General features: G+C 41.6%; 1 protein-coding gene and 1 long non-coding RNA gene across 4 annotated transcripts in view; one reads left to right on the top strand and one right to left on the bottom strand.

Moving 5' to 3' along the window:
- LOC144320058 (histone-arginine methyltransferase CARM1-like) overlaps positions 1-22,767 on the top strand; it is a 248,903-nt gene that overhangs the window by 159,814 nt on the left and 66,322 nt on the right. For both annotated transcript variants that reach the window (XM_077908451.1, XM_077908452.1), the window contains exon 5: positions 12,619-12,729. In XM_077908451.1, the coding sequence (XP_077764577.1) occupies positions 12,619-12,729 (111 nt within the window). The remainder of the gene's footprint in view (positions 1-12,618; positions 12,730-22,767) is intronic.
- Positions 4,187-11,251, bottom strand: LOC144320045 (uncharacterized). 2 transcript variants are annotated; one of them, XR_013385642.1, is made up of 5 exons: positions 11,048-11,251; positions 10,115-10,249; positions 9,704-9,836; positions 8,527-8,644; positions 4,187-4,608 (listed from the first exon to the last, which is right to left on the bottom strand). It is a non-coding gene; the product is annotated as an uncharacterized LOC144320045 (long non-coding RNA). The 2 variants fall into 2 exon arrangements; XR_013385639.1 differs by lacking the exon at positions 8,527-8,644.

Here is a 22,767-nt window from a genome sequence, read left to right as displayed (position 1 = left end):
GTTTCTTCAAGTGTATGCTGGGTACAAGTAGGAGAAGTCCATCCTGCTGAGGGTGTGGGGCTATGTGAGCTGTAGGGTTTTAATTTGGAAATGTTTTGACACTTCATTTGTCAGGGCACCAGTTGCTGGAAACAGAATAAGCAGGAGCTGGGAGCTTATTACTTTTTTTTTTTTTAAATCAGCATTTTCACAGAAGAGAGAATCCCCCCCCCCCCCCCCATTGCAACAGCTGCTTAGTCCATTCAAATATGCAGTTGGCTTAGGCAGAAGGGATTCAGGGATTTGAAGGCTTAAAAAAAACCATAAATAACAACAACAAACATGCAAAGCAACAGGCCTGGATTGTCAGCTGCTATTCAGATTTGCAGAGCCTGAGCTCCTGGCCTCTCCCAGTGTGAGTTTTCTTCACTATGAGCTTATCATCAGCTTGGTCAAAAGTCCTTGAGTCCGTCTCTGGTCCTCCTCTGAAATTCTCCTCCTGCCTTGAAACACTGTACACCTTTAGTTAACCCCACACATTAATGAGGCCTGACCTTCATCACTGGTGGAAATAAAGACTATACTCCAGGCCCGCACAATAGTCCTGTCTGCCTGTGATGAAACAGCGCTTACTTCCCTATTTAAAAAAAAACACAAACCTTAATGAGGTATGAATCACATCAAAAAATGATGTATAATTAACATGTACAACTTGATGACTTTGAAAATGTTAGTATACACCATAGTCTCCGCCATAACATATCCATCACTTCCAGAAGTTTCTGTCTGCCTTCTTTACTTATTATTTTGTGATTAGAACACTTAACATAAAATCTGTCCTTTTAGCAAAATTTTAAGTATGCAATGCAGTATTGTTAGCTGCAGACACGATGCTGTGCAGTAGATGTCTAGGAATTAAGAATTGAATTTTTCATCTCACATTACTGAAACTTCATACCCTTTGACTAATAAACTTTCCTGTTTCTCCCTCACCCCAATCCCTTGCAACTAGCATTTACTCACTGCTTTGATGCATTTGACTATTTTAGATACTTCACATTAGGTGAAAACATACAGTGTTAGTCCTTCTGAGTCTGGCTTACTTCATTTAGCGAATGCCCTCCAGATTTGTCCATGGTATTGCATATGGCAGGATCTCCTTTTTAAGGAAGAATAACATTCACTGTGTATATACAGCACATTAAAAAAAAAAAAAATCATCCATTAAGTCCTCCACTGCTTGCCCCTGAGCGTAGTCTTTGACCTGGTGACGGCAGTATCCTTGCTGAGTACTGTGTAGGGAAGTGGGAAGAAAGGACATGACTCACAATACCTGCTAGGTGCTTTGCATATCCCATCTCACTTAGTACTTGTGTGTTAGGGTCATTAGCTGCTAACATCAGAAACTGGCTCTGCTGACTTAAGGAAAAAAAGAGAGAAAAGAATTCCTTAAAAGATACAGGATCATTGGCCACTAGGTATGGAAACTACATGACCAAAAATAATTTCCAAAGTCATGCTGCAGGATTGAATTTAGAGAGACAAAGGTGCACCCAGGGTTGGGCACCTTAGCGGCATAGCCTGCCCCCAGTGCTACCTTTGAATGCTGTCCTTAGAAGCTCCCTCTGACACATGGGCATTGGGAGGTAGCTGTGATCTCACCTGAAAGGATTCTGTGACATCCCTGAATCTTCACATTCTGAGGTTCTCATGCAAAGCACATCTTGGCAGAAGCTAAATCATGCCTGTGATTTAGCTTCAAGGGTGCTAGAAAAGAGAATCGGACACCCTCCACTTCCCTACTGGGAGACTGGTGCTGCCTCAGCAGTGAGGTGCTGTCCAAACACAGGAAGCAGTTCAGATGCCAAGAGGCACAAGAGAATGGCAAATGCTCACTGAACCATTCAGCAAACAAATACGATATATACTGTTAATCTGATGTATAGATAAAGGGACCAGAGATATGTACATTTGAGTAATTTGCTTTAGGGGGTGCACAGCTACTAAGCGGTAATTATATGCAAACTCAGGTTTGTATACCCATATCTACATATCAGAGAGAGATCTGAATAATGCATTTTTCCCCCATTGACTTGGACTTTAGAGGCTGTTTTAGTTTCCTAGGGCTGCCATGGCAAATTACCAAAAACTAGGTAGCTTAGAACAATAGAATTTTATTCTCTCACTATTCTAAAAGCCAGAAGTTCAAAATCAAGGCGTCGCAGGGCCATGCTCCTTCTGAAGGCTCTGGAGGAGATCCTTTCGTGTCTCTTCCTAGCTTCTTGTGGTTTCTGGCAATCCTTGGTGTTTCTTGACTTGTAGATGCATCATTCCAGTCTCTGTCTCTGTTGGCATGTGGCAGTCTCCCCCTCTGTGTCTCTGTGTGTAAATTTCTTTCTTCCTGTAATGACGTCTATCATATTGGATTTAGGGCCCTCCATAATCCAGTATGTTGTTTTCTTAATAAATCTTTAAAAACCCTATTTCCAAACAAGGTCATCTACAGGTTCTGGATAGGCATGAGTTCTGGGAAACAATTTTTAACCCAGTGGGGAGGCCAAAGTTCATGTTGGGTAATATATCATAAGAACTCAACCCAGGGATTAATTTTGTGAGGTAGAAGTTATCAGAAAGACTAGAAATGGGCCTTGGTCTTAAGTGATTTCTTTGGTCCATGAACCTTAAGGGAGCCTTTGCATAGATTCCCAAATGTGAGTGTGAAGGCAGATGGGATGTCTGTGCCAGGATTTTCCTGAGCTTCAATAGAATCTGCTCCTGAAGGAGTATGGGAGAAAGATGCTATAGTCAGCAGAGAAAAATGCTTTCATTTGGTATGAAAGCAAAGTGCAGCTTTCAGGGAGATCCAAAAAGACTGAATAAACAAAGGTCTCAGACTGTTTGACCATTTTTTAGGGCATTTGGGAACAAGGGAGCTTGGGGCTTTACACAGACTTGTAAACAAGATATCTGTGCTCAAAGCCCATCTCTGAATCTTTCAAGATGGTGACAAGTGCCTCTAATATTTTTTGAGGTTAATTTTAAATTGGGGTAAGAATGCCTACTTGGTGGCTGTAAGAATTTAGTGAGCTACCGTGTGCAGAGTCTCAGCACACCGTCAGAATGCTGTGGATGGACGTAACTGTGGAATCTGAATCAGAGATCATCGGCACTACTCAGACTTGTTGGCGTAACTAGGTTATGTTACTGTAACAGTCAACCCCCAAAGCTCAGTGGTGTAAACCACCAGAGCTTTATGTCTCATTTAATCCATTAGGGGTCAGCTGAGGGCTGTGCTTTGTCTCCTTCTCACCCCAAACCCAGTCTGAAGGAGCAGCCTCCGAATGCAGAGAGGAGAGATTAGCTGACCACACCCCCAGTTCTTAAGTGACCACATGTGGTATTTCTGGTCACATTACATGGACCAAAGCAAGTCATGTGGTCACTCCTGCTTTTAAAGAGCAAGGGAGTGAGATTTTACTGTGTGCACAGAAGGAGAACCAGAAATAGTTGGTAAATGACACTAATGACCATCATACCAGATGCCACTTTTACAAAATCATTAAAGAAGGGACAGATTGCTAAGGTGATATTGTCAGTGCATCAGCTGTGCATGTGAGGGAAGTAGGAAAGAAAGAGAGGGCTTGAAGGATTAATATTTCACTACTATGGTTTTATTGGTTCTCTTACTATTAATTTCGGCCTGGTGGATTGCCTACCCACTGGATGCAAGCCACCTTAGGAAGTTCCTAGGGTTGAATTTCTAAGCCTTTGTGTTCCCTCTAAGGCAGTGCCAGCCATGAAAGACCAATTTGGAGCAGCTACTGACTTTGCTAAAGAATTAGATAAAACACTCTATGCAACAATAATTTCTAAAGTAGGTGACTTTGTTTCAATATCTACTTTTCAGGATAAGAATATAAAAATATAAGTAGACAAACAAGACAAAATCAGTAAGAAGTAGTCACATAGGTTCAAACAATCAATTGATAAGCAGTTTTAAGTACTGTACTTGAACCTGGTCTTTTTTAGCACTGGACCAGGAATTGAGCTCTGATGGAACTTGGACCTTAAGCTCTGCTTTTCACTTCATTTCCTAGATCTGAGCTATTGACAGCCATTCAGATTCAATGGTGGCTTGGGTTTAGAAGTCAGAGGCACCAGAAACCCAGAAAAGACAGAATAACAGAAAAGAATGCCAAGAAACATGTTGAATTTCATATAAATTCCATGATTTTCTTAGCCTCAGTTTCCTGAATCACAAATCATGGGACAGAGGCTTAGGTGAGGTTAGGGAGGGTGATCTCAGGAAAGCATGAGTAAGGGGAAGGGGAGTGAGACCAGGAAAGAAGGAAGGAAGGAGAGAGTAAGAGAGCATATACTGAGCTTGCCAGAGCTTTATGAAAAACTGGTTGCTCTGTGTCTTCGAAGAGGCCATGTGAAACAACTTTATCTCCAAGTAGTTCATCCAATGTGAGGAAAGGAGAATGACTGGTCCATTGGCTACCATCTTGCTTTGGTCAAAGTTCACCTCCAGATGGTATAAACTTCCTTGCACTTCAGTGGCACACATGCATGGGTGCCGGGCAGGCGCTGTAGTGCTTGCTTCATGCCCCAAAAGCAACAAGGAGACTGCAGCAGGAGACAAGGAACAAAATGCATGTGGCATGAGTGGGGCGAGCAGTTTTGTCTTCCGCATGACCAATCTGAGGAATGAGAGGCACCCCTGCAGCAGACTAGCAGACTCCTTAGGCAGCAGCAGTGATGAACCTCAACTCCAGAGTTTGAAGATCAGCACAGGTGATTTCTAGGGCTGCTCTAAGCAAACAGCGAGGCAAATGTCCCATTCTGGCATGACGCAAAACTCGAATTATAACCACCACCCCAGCTTGGGACCTGGGAGTCCATCTAGACCTTTTCTTTTCCCTTCCAGCCTCCAAATCCTTTAGCTTCTGTTAACTTAGCATTTTTGCAACTCTTGCATTCCCCTCCACCCCCCAGCTCATTCTTACTTCTCCTTTTTATTGTACCTTTCCTGGAATGTTGCAAATCTTCCAGTTAGTTTTCCTACTTGGACCAGAGTTAAAATATCTGGCTTTATGTGGGAGAAAATCCCCACTCAAGTTGGCTAAAACAGTTGAAGGTGGCATGACTCCAAGGTATTTTAACCCAGTTCCTCCACACATCATATCCTAGTTTAACCATGTCCAAAAAGGAAGAGGTATCTTTTCTATGTGTCTGTCTTAGGGGGGAGGAAATATTTCCCAAAAGCCCCCAGCAGACTTTCCCACAGGTCTCATTAATAACATATCACACAGCCAAACCTAAAGCCATCTCTGGCAAGAGGAAAAGAATCAGCTAGGATTGTGCTAGATGGTTCAGGATCCCTCCCTTAGGCTGAGGATGGTTAACTGCATGCAGGATAGATACTCAATAATATTGAGGTTCTGATAGGAAGGAAGAAGGGACTACTGATGTAGTTAGGAACCACCGGATCTGTCTGCTACCTCTGGGCTTATGCCCTCCAATCCATACCACCAGTGTGATGCTATTAAAATGCAACTATCAAAGAATTCTCCTGTTGAAACATTTTATGATCCTTCTTTGTTTAAGGATCCAGTCCAAGCTCTTGATCTTGTATATAAGACCGTCTATGATCAAGTTTCTGCCAGTTTCTCCAGCTTCTGGTTATGCCATGCTCATGTCTTAGCCATGCCCCTCCTTCTACATCTAGCACAAAGATTATGCTCCTGAGGAAATTGTCTCCTAAATGTGACTGGCTCTATCATTCACAGGTAGATACTCCCTCAAGTCAAAGAGCACAACATTGACTCAGCTTTCAATTTTCACTGCTCCGATTACCATATTGAAGTCTTTCCAGACTCCTGGATAGAATAGACTGTTCTTCCTTCATATTCTCACCATGCCCTTTATGTAATTCCATCATTGCCACTCTAACACATCATGGTGCTTCTTTCTTACACATCTATTTCTCTGTGTTCATCTCTGCATTCCCAGCACCTAGCAGCACTTGGCACAGTGAGTAATATGAGACATTTAATAGATGTCTGATGGATGACTATGTGTCTAAAGTGAGATGAGCTAATATGAAACCAATGGCAGCATAGGAAGAGGGTTAATCATTTTAGGAAGATAAACTAAAAGTCATCAACATATTCTGTGTTTTTCATAATCATGCGGGGAACTGGTGAAAAGGTGGTGAAAAGATTGGTGATGGGTTTATCTATCCTCTGCCAGAAGACCAGGCAGGATGAAGCAAGGGTTCCTAAGCACTAATTATGCATAATTTAAATACAGACAGCTCTTTGGTTGTAACCAAGTTTCACCGCACAGCAGATGTAGAATTCTGTCTTACGAGGAGCTATCACGGCAGGATTCTTATGCCGTAATGAAAGCGCTAATTATCTGTACAAGATTTAAGTCTTAGCTGCAAAGGCCATAAAGGGATGTTGTCTGCAGGCCTTGAGATGATTTGGAATTTTTCTTCCATGACCACAAAAGGCTAAGCAGTTTCCTCATTCTGTTACTGCCTACAGGCTTTTTAGTCAACCTATCAGTCAAGAGTTAGGATACCGGCAGAGTCAGGGGCAGTTTTGGGGGGTATGCAGCCCATGGCAGGTAATGATGGTAACATGCGCAGTCCTGCAAGAGCATGGGGCATGTTACCAACCACTTGGGGTGGTTTGGTGCGGATGTCTACAGTGGTAATAAGATGATGTCTGGAAGAAGCACTGCTGGCCGTGAAGTGGACAGGTGGGCTGGGCACAGAATTTAAGAGTACAGGGCATAAAAAGCTTGCAGTTGGGGGATTGCAGTTCAGAGCAGCTATTGATATGCTCAAGCAAAGAAAGAATGCATAAATAGTAAATAATAACTGGCGTCATTTGAGGAATTGATTGTGGGATGATTGGGACCTCAATCTTGGAAGACTGATAAAAATGCTGGGGCAAAAGAGAAGGCTAAATGTGACCAATAGTACTGTAGGCTAAGCAGTACAAGGCATAACATAAATCGAAGATGAAGGGAGTGGCTAAGACTGCAGGGTTTGAACTAGGTACATCTATTTTCTTATTTCCTCTCTGCCATTTATTAAGAACACAACTTGAACTTCATCAGATACTCAGCCTCTTTACAACATGGAGAAAACAATAGTGCTCTGATTATAGAGTTGTCATCACAAGTAACTAAGGTGATGCCTACAAAGTACTAAACAGGCAGAACAACATAATAAGTATAAAACAAATGGTATATATTTACTTAATTTTTACTCCATTATTCAGGAGTAATTTTGTTTCACACTTCCATAAAGACGCAGATATTCCTCATTAGTTTTAATCTAATAAATCCAAATAAATAGCTTTGAACCCACTTGGAGCGTTTTTTAGCCCTGTCCAAACATTTTGCAGGATTTCTTTGCCCAGGAAAACCACTAGAGCATGTAATTAAAATCATCTGTATAAGCAAAAGGATGACCCTATCTTTTTAATATTTTTCAGCCTTACTTTATTTACAAAAAAATTCTCAGGATTTTTGGCCACTATTACATGGACCAATTGTTGACTTTGCCCTATTAATTCTGACAGGCATTTCACACCATTTTTTGGTGCTCCCCCACTTTAGCCCCAAATTAGCCATGTCTTCAGTTACTGCCTGTGTACCTAGGGGCAGCCAAGGATGAATTCACTCTCCAGAGAAGCGTTGTACACAAGAGGTCACTGGATCATAGTGTAATGATAAAATGGCAATATATTTTTTTAAAAGCCATCCTTTGAATGATGCTTAAGATCACTACATTGGAGAGAATTATTACACTGGAAGGTGTTTTCTGAGGAGGTAATATTTTCTGGATCCTGAATTGGATCCCTATTTGTGGTAGCAAGACACATTTTCATTTATTCCGTTTGTTCAACAGATTTAGTGAGTGCCTCTACTATGTGCCAGACCTGTGGCTATTATCAGGGATTCAATCGTGAGTGAGAAATAGATGGAAGTCTCTCTCTTAACCAAGCATACAGTCCAGGGGAGCAGACATTAATCAAATAGTCACTCATTGAATGGAAAGTTATAACTGTGGTGAGTGTTACAAAGGAAGAGCATGAGGAGGTGATGATAAGAGAGCATACAACAGGAGGACTTTACTTAAGCTTGGGAGGGGAGCATAAAGTAGGGACATCTTCTCTCATGGAGAGCCATTTGGAATCTAAAGGAGAAGTTGGTGTATCAGCCAGGGACCCCACAGGAGAGAGATGGCATACCTAACAGAGTGCTTTAGGAGAATTAAGTAACAGGACTTTCTACCAAGATGCGTAGAGTTAAGGGAAGCAGCACAGTATGGTAAAGCAGCCCAACACTAACAAGAGTGGAAACTTTTTACCACTTGTGGACCACAATGGGTGGTTACTGGAAAGCAGACATGATAGTCATAGCTGTAAAGATGGAAGCCCAATAGGAATTTTGCCTTTGGGTAGAAGGGACAACAAATCTGTGGAAACCCAGGAAGGAGGAAACCAGGAGAATAAATCATCTGACCTGTCTTCACTCTGACTTGCTGTTGTCTTTGCTTTTGAGTGCTCCCAACTGGAGTCCAATGTCAAGGAAGCCATTGACACAGTCCACATAGGTTAGACTCCTGACAAAGAGCATAGATCTGGAGGAGCAAATAGAAAGATCTAGCACAATGGACACTGAGTAGATTTAAAAAAAAAAAAACACAGACTGTTATCACAGAGTGTGCAGTGGGGAGCACCCTGGGCAAAGGGAACAACATGTACTAAGGCCCTGTAGCACGAAGGGACATAGAACCTTCCAAGAAGGCCTGCCTCAGATGGTCACAAGAGTGACCCAAACTACATGCTGGGATCATCGTCAAGGAGGAAGGATAGACATCATGAAGACAAACAGTATAAAATGTCAGCTCTGTGAGGTGGCTTCGAAGCCAAGAAATAAAAAATGGGCCAGGAAGCAGAAGGAAAGATTGGGTGAAACAATTCAGCATTCTGGGCTCAACCTCTTTGGTTCCTAGCTATGCATGCCAGAACACTACCAGAGTTCAAACTGCTGGAAAAAGTCATAAGCCTTTTCCAGAGATAGCTTTAGGTGATGTTGGAATGAGGAGACTGCTGTGTTAAGTCATTCTGTCATTTAGTCAACAAATATTTATTAATGGCTTTTATTTTCCTGTTGTACTAGGGACTGAGAGATAAATGATGTGATTCTTGTCTTTGGGGAGCTCATGGGCTCAGCAGAGAAGGCAAACATGTAAAGAAATACTTGCAATATCTGGTAATACTTTCTCCTGGAGAGCTATGTACCAGGCACAGAGAGCCCAGTCTGGGCTGACTGTCTGGGGAAGTCAGAGCAGGCGCCCCAAAGACGGAATCTCTGGGCTTGGTCTTCACGTCCCCAGGTGGAAAAACCAGAGGAGGGATATCATCCAGCAGAAAAGTATGGATCAGTGCAAGCCACCTCTGAAAGCAAACAGTCTCTAGATCTCAGTGGTTTAGCATAATAAAATGTCTTTCTTTCTCATGCCATGCTGAGTGTTCTGAGTGGTTCTTTCTGAAGGGGTGACCCAGGGATCTAGGTCTTTTTCAGCTCTGGCAGGTGGTTTCCAGAGCCACTGCGTAAGGAGCAGAGAGTGTGGGGAGTCACAGTATGCCTTCAGCCACCCTCCCACAGAAGAGACACTCGTCACTTCCCATCATACTTGGTTGGGCCGAAGTGGTCTGGTGGCCATGAGGAGATGCAGAGGAGCAGGAAACATGGTCCTGGCTTGGAGAGAGCATGGACCTGGCAAGCTGTGAGCTGCCTCTGCTGCACGAGATTATGCACAAGGGAGCCTAGAATCAGGAAGAAGCATTGCCTTATCAATAAAATGGCAATAAACTGTGTACTGCCCATCCCAAGGAGGCATGATGACCAAATAGATAGTGTCAGGGGTACATCCTTTGGAAACCATAAATGGCTTTATAGACACAAGGGGATTTTATTGTCTATGCCCAAGGCAGGGGATAGTCTTTCCCTAGGGTAAGAAAGTATAATTTAACATCTACCAAGGCCCTCAAACATACCTAGTTCTGTGATGGACTGCCAATGCTAGAATAAAAAATAGGCTCACCATATAATCTTTCTGTGAGGACCAGAAAATAGGATTGGAGGTAGCTTCAAGGCTTCCTGAAGTGCCATGTAGGAAAGTGTGTAACAGAGTTATCTGTGTAAGCATTCTCTCTTCTCACAGATTTGGAAGCCCCAGCTGAAAAGGTGGTATATGTCCATTAGAGCCTAAATATTTGCCTCAGCCTTTCTTTTTTTATTCTTCATCAGAAAATTTATCCAAGCCCTCCACATCTTTTTTCCAATATTGCAGGGCTTACATAGACAAGGCAAAATGTTCCTTTCCCTTTCCACCCTCTCCTACCAGCCCCAAACTGAAAATCCCTTTATTAATTTTTTAAATACATGAGTGGAAAGGCAGATGGCATTATCTGGATAATGCTAGCAAAAGATCAGACTCTTTTCCAAGGCCTATGCTATGTTTTGAGATAACCAAATCAATAAGGTTATTTTGGTCTGAAATTAGTTTGTAACTTTTCATCTCTCCCCCAGATATGGTTTGGATCTATTAGAGCATCTTCTATCTAATCGACTACCTTGCCAAAGGTTGAACCACATATATCAGGCTCCCTCCTATCTCTGACCTTTTACTCTTTCTCCCCACTACCTTTCTCCTCTCTCTCCTACTGGCAAACATTTCTTTAGTTTTTAGTCTGAGAAGTCAAGAGAACTGAAAAAACACCCTTCTGAGATGTGCTTCATGGCACCCTAATAAAAGAGACCAAGAACACCATTCACACATTTCCAGGGCACCTGTCACCAGACCAAGCAAGTTCAGTTTCCATTATTTCTTCATTTTGTATCCATATTTTGGACTGGACGCGGACTCTAAAGTTTCATATTCTTATTGAATAAGGCTCTAAAAAAGGTTCTTTTGGATCTGTGTATCTTTTTGGAAGAGGGGGAAGCTGTGGATTGTACTGTCCATCTTACTGACCTTCATTCCCTGAACAGCAGTCATAGGTGTTCTTGGAATGGAGCAGAGCCATGTGAAGATGATGTTATTTCCTAGGGAGGATGAGGGGAAGGGAAAGTTGGTATTTCTAAAAGTGTAGACAGCCTGACAGCAAATTCCAGAGCCTGGGTGACATTTTAAATTGGTAATGCTCCTAATTACCCAAGCCCTAGGAAACCATATGGAATACAGCCACAGTTCTAGAATTAATGTAAGTGAGCACTGTGAATCCATCACTAGCAGCATGCTTCCTTAGAATAATGGCAGAATATCTGTGTCAGCACAGTATGGTACTGCAGTTAAAACACACATACACACACACATACACACATGTGTGCACACCTACCCTCTTGATAGTTCCTATTTTTGGGAAGAATTTTCCTGCCATCAAGGTAAAACAAAAGTCTTTTCTAAATTTCCTACAAAAAGTAATATTTTGTCCTTGTCAAACATTGCCTATTGGTATCACTGTGTTAGAATGTCAGATTTATAAAGATGAACTTAAGTAAGCAGTGTATAGCTTTATGGAACTTGAGCTTGGAGGCAGAAATACCCAGATTCAAATCTGAACTCCCCAGTGTGCTTCTAGGTGAACTTTGGTTGGTTGTCAATGTCTCTGAAGTTCCGTTTGGTCATCTGTAAAGTAGACATAATAATACTATTTACTGAAATGCTTATTGTGAGGATTTAGAGCCAATCAAAATGCATTGCTCAAAGCTAGTACTAAAAAATATTGAGTCAAAGTCATTGATGTAGCAGGAACCCATTAACCTGAAATTTCAGTGATCAGATTGAGTTTTGGGCCTTGGCTTCAGCAGTGTTTGGGCAAGGGACCCAGTACATGCCATCCACCTCTTGCTCTCAGTGTATCCAAGTGTTGGGCCCTCATGCTAGTAAGTGCACAAGTGAATGGTGATTATCTTTATTTAAGTCCCAGATCTGAACACAGAGAATAGAAGAAAAGTGTCTGTAAATGCCATGTGTCCACTGCCTTAATATCCCCCTACTTTCCACCTATAAACCTTCCCACCTATGTCAAGAGACCTGGGGGGGGAAAAAGCACATACCTCACTTTTGGATTTTTAAAGACTTTATCTTCAATTATTTCTGAAAAAATATATAAATTTAAATATATATGAAATTATATATATACATATATATTAATTATGCAAAGTATATAAAGACACACAAAAAAACTGGTGACAGTTTTCATTTTGTGCTAACAGAGGCTCATTCATGACACTTTACTTTTCTTGGCCCTAAACATCCTCAAAGTGACCCATGTTACAAAGAAATTATGTGCCAAGTGCTTTGTATACACTTCATGTTACTTAATCCCTACAGCTGACCTTGAAAAGTGGATATTATTAACCCCCCTAGACATCTGAGAAAAAGGAATGTCACAGAGATTTGTAAGTTGGCCAAGGGAAGACCACTTAGAAGTAGCAAAGCTCATACTTCAATGAGATCCGATAGTGACACTCAAAGTTTGCATGGTACCAGCATACCTGTGCATGCTCTCACCTCTTTCTTTTCTTTGCTTTTCCTTCCAGATTGTTCTAGATGTTGGTTGTGGATCAGGAATACTATCATTTTTTGCCGTCCAGGCTGGAGCTAGGAGAGTGTATGCTGTTGAAGCCAGCTCGGTAGCACAGTATGCTGAGGTAAGTGGCTGTATTATTACAGTGGCTATACTCACAAGGTCTTCAGTAAACTTTAGATGACTGGGTGATGGGCTCTTCCAGGTAGGTCATTTAGAAGAATTTTTTTTTTTTTTTTTACCAGTCTGATTTTTTTTTTTTTCCTGTTGGGATTTTACTGCTGCAGGAAGCCAGACTTCACTGTGGTAATTGACATGAAAACAAGTTTTTAAAACATTTTACAACACTGAAAACACAACAAAACTTTCTGCTTCCCCATCCATTGGGTGGCAAGTGGGCCTGGGGGAGATTAATGTTTTCTTATCTTTAATGACTGAACAAGGTGAGAAGTCAGACTTCACTGGAGCTACATTTATTTTTTTCTTAAAGACTGTATGGACAATAGCTGTACCACTCATTTAAAATTTTTACTTTAGGCTTAAGGAGCTGTTGCTACATGGTTGTATTTGGAGCACAGACAGATATCTGTGTTTCAAGGAGCTTTTTCCAATTTCAAGCTCCACTTGGAGGATAGAGAGATGCTTTGTTTTAAGTATAGCACTCTATTACCATTATGACATGTGTACAAATATTAGAGAATAAGTCAAAGTCAAGAGTCAGGTAATAATGGCTTTGGTAATATAATAATAACCCAATCAAGTTACGGAGATTGGATATGTGTGAACAGGGTAATGTGCTTGTCATTCACACCTGGAGGAGGCCTGAATTTTAATGAGGGATAGGATGACAGAGGAAAGCTTGGCTGTTCCTTCTGATGAACATAGCAGAATGTTCTTCTAGCCCTTGGCAACTGGTAGCTCAGAGTGATGGTTGGCTTTGCCTGAGTGAGCAAAGAGGGACCAGAGATGACTAGACAAATGCAGCATGTTTGGAAGGGTAGAGTGCAAGATCCTGATGGCTAGCATGCTGTTATCATACTCTTATTTTCCTTCCAAAAATGTCAGATAAAATATTTTATTTATTTATTTTTTTGGTTGCTTCCTCCTTCACCAATTTTTTAAAGTTTTTATTGAAATTATTTTATTGAATTATTTAAAATCTGATACACACAAAACAATATTTGTAAAAGATGTAAGTGTAAAGGATTGTGATATAATGATCATATGCCCTCTACCTCTTTTCAGAAATAGGCCATTAGCATTTCCATTAAAGGTCTGTGTGTCTTGTCCCCATTGCTTCTCCTTTCTGCTCTAAACAGAGGTAACCACTATCTTGAATTTTTGTTTATCATCCCCTGGCTCTGTAGAGTTTTACCACATGTATTTCTATCTCTAAAAACAAAGCCCTTATGAACTTTTCATAAATGGAATCATAATGTATATATTCTTCTATAATTTGCTTTTTTCATCCAAGATTATGTTCCTGATGATCATTTTGTGGATGTGCACAACTGTTGTTTTATCTTCTCTGGATAGTGTTCTATTGTATGAAGTGCCTCAAGTTGTTTGTTCATTGTTCTGTTTGCAGAGTTTGGATGGCGTCTATCATAAAAGTGTTGTTCCGATTATTCTTGCACAGCACTCCCCAGTACAGCTTTGCTCAAGTTCCTTGGTAAATACCATCAGTGGAATTGTTGGGTCATCGAACATGCATACTTCATGTCTGCTCTGTGATGTTCACTCTGCTCTGTGATGCCCAGCTGTTTTCCAGAAATAAAAGTAGCTCTTCTGGTTTTCACTCCCTCCAGGAATAAACAAGAATGCCACTGTTCTATAGTTCTGTCAGCACTTGATATTGTCAGGCTTTGGAATTTTTGTCAATCTGGCATTTATGACATGATGTTTGCTGTTCTATTTGCATTTTCCACCTACTAATAACTTTGAGCATCTTTGCAGAGTGTTTTAGCCATTCGTGCCTTCTCTTATGTGGAATAATTGTTCACGTTTTTTGAACAATTTTTATTTTGAATTATTTTTCTAATTCTAATTAATTTGTAGGAATGATTTCTATGTTCTAGGGATTAAGCCTATCTGGCTATATTGTGGAAAATATCTTTTTCCAGTTTGTACCTCACCTTTTCTCTTTCTTTATGGTCCTAGTAGACTTTAATTACGAAATTCTAAAAAAATAAGAAGAAAGTATAAGCTTATGAAGAGAGAACTCTGTAGTTAAAAGTGCCACCTCTTAGATTTTCATGGGTCTTAAAATGCATTTCTAAGGCTAAGGAGGTGAGCATAGAACCCTGTGTCAGATGCTGCTTAATCATTTAATCATACTTTATTCATTTGCATCCCATAATTCTGTTTTTTGGGAATATAAGAGTAACATATACTGATTAGAGTCTATTCCTGTCTTCAGAGAGGTTCTGTTCTGATAAGAGATAGTTGTCTCTTGTATCAGATACCACCCCACAAGAAGAGTGGCATAAATAATTCAAGGATTTTCTTTTTCTCATACAGTTTGTTTTCAATATATTTTAAGGTGATTTGAGATATAATCTTTTTAAAACCTTGAAAACCTAATATCCTTGGTTATAGTATTTTAAGGAAAAACAGGAAGGAATTAGCTAGTAATTTCCTTGCTTATCCTAGCCGTAATCCTATCTCCAACCCCAGCATAAACTCTCAATAATCATCAGCACACCCCGGGAGGAGCCATTCTAGAACTGTCTGTGTGATTGGTTTCTCCAAGAGACTCTTCATCCCGATTAAACATATCAGCAGGATTGTTGCCCTTCTTACAGAGTGGGGCTGCCCTCATGGGCACTTTTTCTCAGAGTGTGGCTGCTGTATAAGGGTCTCTAAGCAAGAAGCTAGTCCACAGAAGAAGAAAAGAGAAGGAATTTAAAATTTTAAACCTTTTTAAACTATTTAAAACTTTTTACATATGACTTACAGGTAAGGTATAAAAATAAGAATAGTTCAAAGGCTCCCCAAATTCTGTTTACCTAGATTCAGCAATTGTTCATATTTTATCCCATGTGCTTTACCATTGACTCTTGTTTTTCTCTCATCCCCTCCACACAGATATGTATACACGTGTGTAAATGTTTACATTACATATATGTAGGGAGAGAGAGAAATGGACATACACATACTTTTTTTTTTGAGAGAGAGAGAGAGAGAGAGTACGTGCAGGAGAAGGGGATGAAGGGGCAGAGGGAGAGAGACAGAATCTTTTTTTTTTTTTTTTTATAAGAGAGAGAGAGAGAGAGAGAGGCAGAGACACAGGCAGAGGGAGAAGCAGGCTCCAAGCACTGGGAGCCCGACGTGGGATTCGATCCCGGGTCTCCAGGATCGCGCCCTGGGCCAAAGGCAGGTGCCAAACTGCTGCGCCACCCAGGGATCCCGTGAGACAGAATCTTAAGCAGGCTCCATGCTCAGCCCAGAGCCCAGTGTGGGGCTCAGTCTCACGAGACCCTGAGATCATGACCTGAGCCAAAATCAAGAGTGAGTTACTTTAACCAACTGAGCCACCCAGGTGCCCCCCACACACTTTTTTCTCTGGGTCAGTGATAGACATCATAGCTCTTTATCCTTAAACATTTCAGTATTTCCTAGGAATGAGGCTATTCTCCTATATAACTAAAGAAGAACTTAAAGATGAAAAAGGAGCCGTACAATGACTTGTCCGCGCAGTCTTTCAGTGTCACTGATCAGAAGGTTTAGGGGAGGGCCCAGCACGAGCGGGGAGACCGTCGCTGTGGGTGTTGAGGTGAGGACAATCTATACTGAACTGCCTCTTTGCTTATCATTTCCAGGGAGAGTTGATTTTTAAAGCTTTAAAACCAATGTTCTAATGAATCCCTAAAGCCATAGTTTTATGTTATCTTTGGTTTTGGCTTCTGCAGAAGCTTCTGCAGAGGACTTTTGTGTTTCCGTAATCTTTCTTTTCTGTGTAGAGTTGGGGCAGATTGGGGGCAGGGGTGGCTTTTCAGATGCAGTGGGGACTGCACAGAGTCCTTGAAATTCTTGCCAGCAGGTCTCTTTGGCCCCGGAGACCTTCCCTGCCATGTGGCCCTAAGGACAGGTTAGTTATAATGCATTCAGGGCCAAGCATGATTAGAATCTTCTCGAAGGATGGATTTCATGCCAGCCTAGTCCCTCCCAGTGAAGACTGTGATCTCCACTGTGCCTCTGGCTGCTGCTGCAGGCGTCATGAGACACTCCCATGGGCCAGGCCTTTTCACCCGGATGGAGGGCAACCTGTACCAGCTCTTGATTTCTGCTTCTTACACTGTCGCTCGTCTGCACAATTTGTGGGTGGCAAAATTCAAGTGTGAACAGCACACAAAAGCTTTTCCCTCTAAGAATAGGCTTTTATAGCAGCTCAGCACACAATGCATGGTGCTCCTTTCGACCTTTTCATTATTTGGTAATTGAACCAGCAGACATTTAATTCTTTCCTCTGGAGTCTTCATTAAATTGCTCAGAAAAGATAAAATTGCAACAAGAAAGAAAAATGAACAAATTTAACTACCATCGCCTGTGCCTGGAAACTTCTTCTCACGCTAGGCTTCTGGGCTTTAAGTAAACAGAATATTTTCAAATTGTAGTGAATTCAATTTCATTTGCTTTCAGTGGCTCAAACTGATTTTGTAAGGGCTGACCCTCAGTCGGCAGGGTGATATGAGTGACTCCTCATCTGGAGGGCACGTACATGGAGTCATTTTCTGCAGGATGGTCATGAACTTGCCCAGGTACAGCCATAAGCTCTCAACCTGGGCCCCATCTGACATTTCTGGGTCAGTAATAAGAGATCATCCTTGTCCACAGAACAGGGCAGGGCTAAAGGTTTCCCATGGGTTTCCAGCCTGTCCACCTCAAAATGGCAGCTCTGTCTTGCTCTCTTTTTCTTTTCTTCTGTATGAAACTTAGAGCTGAAGCTCCAGGATCATACAGATCAAATGGAAAAGAAAAAGGCATTAATCAAATGTATACACATATACGATCAAGGAGGGGAGTATTCCTTAATTTAAATTGTACACAGACACAGGTCATGTCTCTCCATCTAATTCCTCAGAGGGCCAGGAGAATAAAAGACTATGAAGGTAAGCAATCATGAATAGATTTATGCGTCATAAGCAACTTAAACTTACAACAAAGCTCTCTGGTGTTGAGATTTAGCAACATTCATAATCATTATTGGGCCACTTAATAATTAGACTTTTACTGGTACATAATTCCTCCATATGCCTCATTAGTGTAACTCTTAAGGAGTCAGACTAGGTATTTCTAGATGATGGGATGATGGGGCAGTGGAAGTAAAGGCAGGTGGAATTGGAGCCATTGTGACACTGCCTTTCTAGACCTACTAGATTCATGATCTAGGGCTATTCTGTTCTAAATGGGAGCCATGCCATCCAGGTGGTTGTTTATATTTCCATGTAAATTAGTTTTTAAAAATTAAATTATTTAGTCACAGTAGCTGTATGACAAGTGCTCTGGAGTTACAGTGGCTAATGGCTCTGGTATTGACCAGTGCAGATAGGGAACGTGTCTGTTACTGCAGAAGGTTTTAGTGGGAAGCACCAATGGAGAGGACACAAGTGGCCAGACTTCATTTTGTTGGCATGTGATGCCCAGGCTGAGGGCTGTGTTCACTGCCAGGTATTGGGGGCCTTCATCAGATTGGACTGGCTCAGCCTTAGGTGAAGTGCTCTCCCCAGTCCCTTGCGCTGTGGGCATTATTTATTCCCTTATTTATGTGTGAGATCTGTCATAGTATGGGTTCCCTAGGAAACAGACTCTGATACCGAGATCTGATGCAGGTAGTTTGTCACAGAGGCCTCTTGGGAAGCTGATGTGTGGGGAAACGGGGAAACAAAGGAAGCAGAATAGTATGAGGGAGAGGAGGTGTTAAGCTGCTGCACAGTGAGAATGAAGTGTGCGTCTAATTGCACAAGAGTCCCCAAGCTGGCACCACCCATCGGGCTTGAGCCACCTTGAGGCAAAGGCTTTTATATTCCACATGTTTTTTATGTACAATCTGTCAGGAAGGGCTGTGGCTTTGGCTAAGGTGACTCTCTGGCCTCAGGGAATTTGCTAAAACCAGACCCAGCTGAGAGTCATCATTGCCACCCTTCCAGCAGCTGGGGGAAGGAGTCCCATGGTTCTGGAGCAAGGATCTGTAAAATATGCCACAGCAGATACCACAAGATCAAGATTCAGGGTTCGAACTTTGGGCTACAGACTGGAAGCTGGGGGAGATTGAACAGAAAGATGTAATAGTAAATCCAGAAAGTGATGGAACAAGCTGGATGACACAAAAAGCGTAGGCAAGGTCACAGGGCAACCAGTCATATGTGTTTTCGGTGTGAACAAAGACTTTCTAGAAACAGACTCACCAGCTGACATGATATGTCTTCTACTATCCAAAGCCCTGTAAGGACACAGAGTACATGTAGGACATGATCTTGACCAGGAGCAATTCCTGTCTGCCAGGAGAGTCAAGGGAGGCCTTCGGAGAAGAGGGAGATTTGAATGGAATCCTAAAGAGTGACAAATGCAATGCTGTCTTTCTATGCTCCACCTCTTACTGCCAATAGTGACCTTTTTGGAAACCCTTAGATTCTTAGGTGATTCATCTTAAATTCATGGATAAGCTCTTCTTCACAAAATGCACTGAGGGCCAATTATTGAAAGGTACTTCTAATTTATAATCTTGAACACTAAAAAGAGCATGTACCTTGAAGTTTTCTGAGTTTATCCTGATTTCAACTCTTTGAGCTGGCTTTTCTCTCCAGTATTTTTAGTGTCTCCTGCCTCTTACTTCTCCTTTCTCATTCTCCAGACACTAAAATGCCTGAGTCATGAAGTTCCATCCAGCCCATCAACACTTTTTATTTTTGCACTGACAGGAAAGTTAAAAGGTGACAGTAAGGAATCTCTGAAGGAAATAATACGAATAAGCATTTTGCATAGCTGAACGTTTAGAATTTTCACATCTGTAAACATGTAGTTCTTCAGGAAAAATCTGTGAGAGGCTTGAGGCAGATGCAATCATCCCCATATTACAGATAAGGAAGAACCTTGGAGAAGATAGATCATGAAGACGGGACACAGCTTGTGAGGCAGGAGCCCTTCCCGCCACCTCCTTCTCTAATATCCAGGTCAGCAGGGGCTCATGGTTCCTATGAAGGCAGAGAGGTTCATGTGTTGACTAGAAGCTGGAGCCCCTACCCTGTAGCTGCTTCTTCTAGGAGTCAGGAGAAAAGCCATCTTTTTCTTTTCAAGCAACTGATTTTGAAGCACTTCAGTAGGCAGACAGGTCTGCCATGTAAGAAGGAAACCTTCCTCCATTAGCAGAGTCAGCTAGTAACATACTTAGCAGAGGAGCAGTTGAAAGAAGTCCTTGTGGGGGCACTTGGGTGGCTCAATCAGTTGAGCATCCAACCCTTGAGTACAGCTCGGGTCTTGATCTCAGGGTCCTGGGATCCAGCACCGCTTCTGGTTCTGCACTCAGGATGGAGTCGACTTCTCTCCTTCTCTCCCTCTCCCTCTGCCCCTCCCCCACCTCACACATGCACATGATCTCTCTCTTTCTAAAATAAATAAATAAATCTTGAAAACAAACAAACAAACAAACAAAACAGAAGCCTGCATGGAATGCCACCCCATTTACCACAAAACCCTACCCAGGAAATAAAAATCCTTCTTGTAGTTGGATTGGTGATCGACAAGACAAGAAAGCCTGTGAGAGAAGACATCTATGCCTCTTCATCTCACTCAGCACTCAGTTCCTTATGAGGTAGATTCTAAAACTCTTTGCCAGGATTAGAATTGATGATTCTGGAATCAGACAGTGTGGGGTTGTGTCCTTGATCCACAGCCTAATGGCCATGGGACCTTGACCAGTATCCACATGACCTTGGCAAGTATTTGTTCCTTATTGCTGCTTTAACAAATTAACACAAATTTAATGGCTCAAGACAATACAAATTTACTGCCTTACAGTTCTGAAGGTCAGAAATAGTGGATCATGTGGAGCTAAAATCAAGGTGTCACAGGACTGTATCCTTTCCTGGAGGCTGTAGGGGAGAATCCATCCTTTGCCTTTGCCAGCCTTTAAAAGCTGCCCACATGACTTGCCTAGTGACTTTGGTTATCACCATCATCTTCTCTCCATCCTGCCTCCCTCATGAAAAGATCCTTGTGTTTATATTGGACCTAAGAAGACCATCCAGTACACTGGCCCCATCTCAAGATCCCTAATTTAATCACATCTGCAAGGTCCCATTCCCAAGTAAGGTCACATACTCAAAAGTTTTCAAAGAGTAGGATGTATACTTTTTTGAGGGGGAGGGACGTCATTCCACCTACCATATTAAGTTACTTAACCTTTCTCTACCACATTTTCTTCACCTATAACTTTGTAGATACTAATAGTCCCTTGTGAAGATATTTATGATGATCACCTGAGAAAATCAATATAGAAATTAGCACAATCCCTGACATTCTCTAGCTTCTGTTATCTTTGTCTCCATAGTGATTATCAGTACTATTATGGGGCCTCATTTCGTCCGTGTCTCTCTAAGAGTCAACCACACAGAGATCATTGGAAGGGGATCACCAGGCAATAACGGGATGTGTGTCAGGCAGAGCTCATTTTTTTAAAACTGCATGTTTGAATTGCATTTTGAAATGTCCTTTATGACTCCTTTTTAAAACCCAGGCAATTGCAAGGTGCAGGGGCTCTGCATTGTGCCCAACCCTTCCTGGAGCTTCAGCAGACTAGCCGGAGCAGTGTGTTAAGCAACTCTGTGACGTGTGGGTCTCTGGAGAAATTCATAGCAGTTTCTAAACCCTTTCCCCAGTAGAAAGTGTGCTTGCTGACCCAAATCTACTAAATTCTCAGATGGCCTCAGGTTTGGTGACCGATGAGAGGGAACACAATTTCTTTGGCATCAAGGAATAAATAACCCAGTGACTCCAGACGAGGATGTGTCAGGATTCCCTACAGGACTTCTGTAACACAGATCGCTGGGCTCCACCCCCAGGGATTCTGATTCAGTAGGTATAGGATTGGGGTCTAAGAATTTGCATTTCTTATAAATTCTGATGATGCTGTCGCTTCATCAGGAGACCGCACTTTGAGAATGACTGGGATTATATAACGTTAGAGATGAAACAGCCCCCAAAAAGGACTTCCCACAATGTCTGAGTTGGAGAAGTAAGGTAGCTAGCACAGCAGGAGGAGCCTACTTGCCCCAAGCTCCCTACAGTGACACCAACACCCCTTTTTTATGATGGCTAAATTTTATTATGTCTAATTTAGTAAACAGCCAGAAAGGCTGGGAGCCTAATACTAAATGTATTGTGTACATCACTGAGACTTGGCTAAAAACAACTGTTTGGTTTTTTTACTTTTAAAGAGTTTCCTTTTATTTTTAACCTCAATTTCCTTATTTTCCCAGTTGTACTGAGAAATAACTAACATACATCACTGTATAAGTTTAAGGTATGCAGCATGTTAGTTTGAATTATAAATTTTGTGAAATAATTACCATGGTAGATTTAGTTAACATCTGTCATCTCATATAGATACAATGAAAAGAAAAGAAAAAAAAAAAAAACGAAAGCTTTCCTTGTGATGAAAATCCTTAGGATCTACTCTCTTAACTCTTATACATCATACAACAGTATTAACCATAGTCAGGGTGTTCTGTGTTGCATCCCCAGTACTTACTTATTAGTAGAAGTCGGTAGATATCCTTCCATTTCCCCCTCTCCCCACCCCTACTGCTGATGATCACAAATCTGATCTCTTTTTCTATGAGTTTGCTGGGATTTTTAGTTTTTGTTGTATTTATTTCTTCAGGATTGCATATATAAGTGAGATCATATGATATTTATCTTTCTCTGTCTGACTTCTTTCATTTAGCATAATCCCTTCAAGGTCTATTCATGTTATCACAAATGGTAGAGTTCCCTCATTTTTTTGTGGCTGAATAATATTCCGTTGTATGTATATACCACAACTCCTTTATCCATTCATCCATTGATGGGCACTTAGATTGTTTCCATGTCTTGGCTATTGTGAACAATGCTGCTGTGAACATGGGAGTATAGATATCTTTTCAAGTTAACATTTTAGCTTCCT

This window comes from Canis aureus, chromosome 1, assembly GCF_053574225.1.
Source record: "Canis aureus isolate CA01 chromosome 1, VMU_Caureus_v.1.0, whole genome shotgun sequence".
NCBI classification, from domain to species: domain Eukaryota; kingdom Metazoa; phylum Chordata; class Mammalia; order Carnivora; family Canidae; genus Canis; species Canis aureus.
This window is presented reverse-complemented; position numbering and strand designations above follow the sequence as displayed.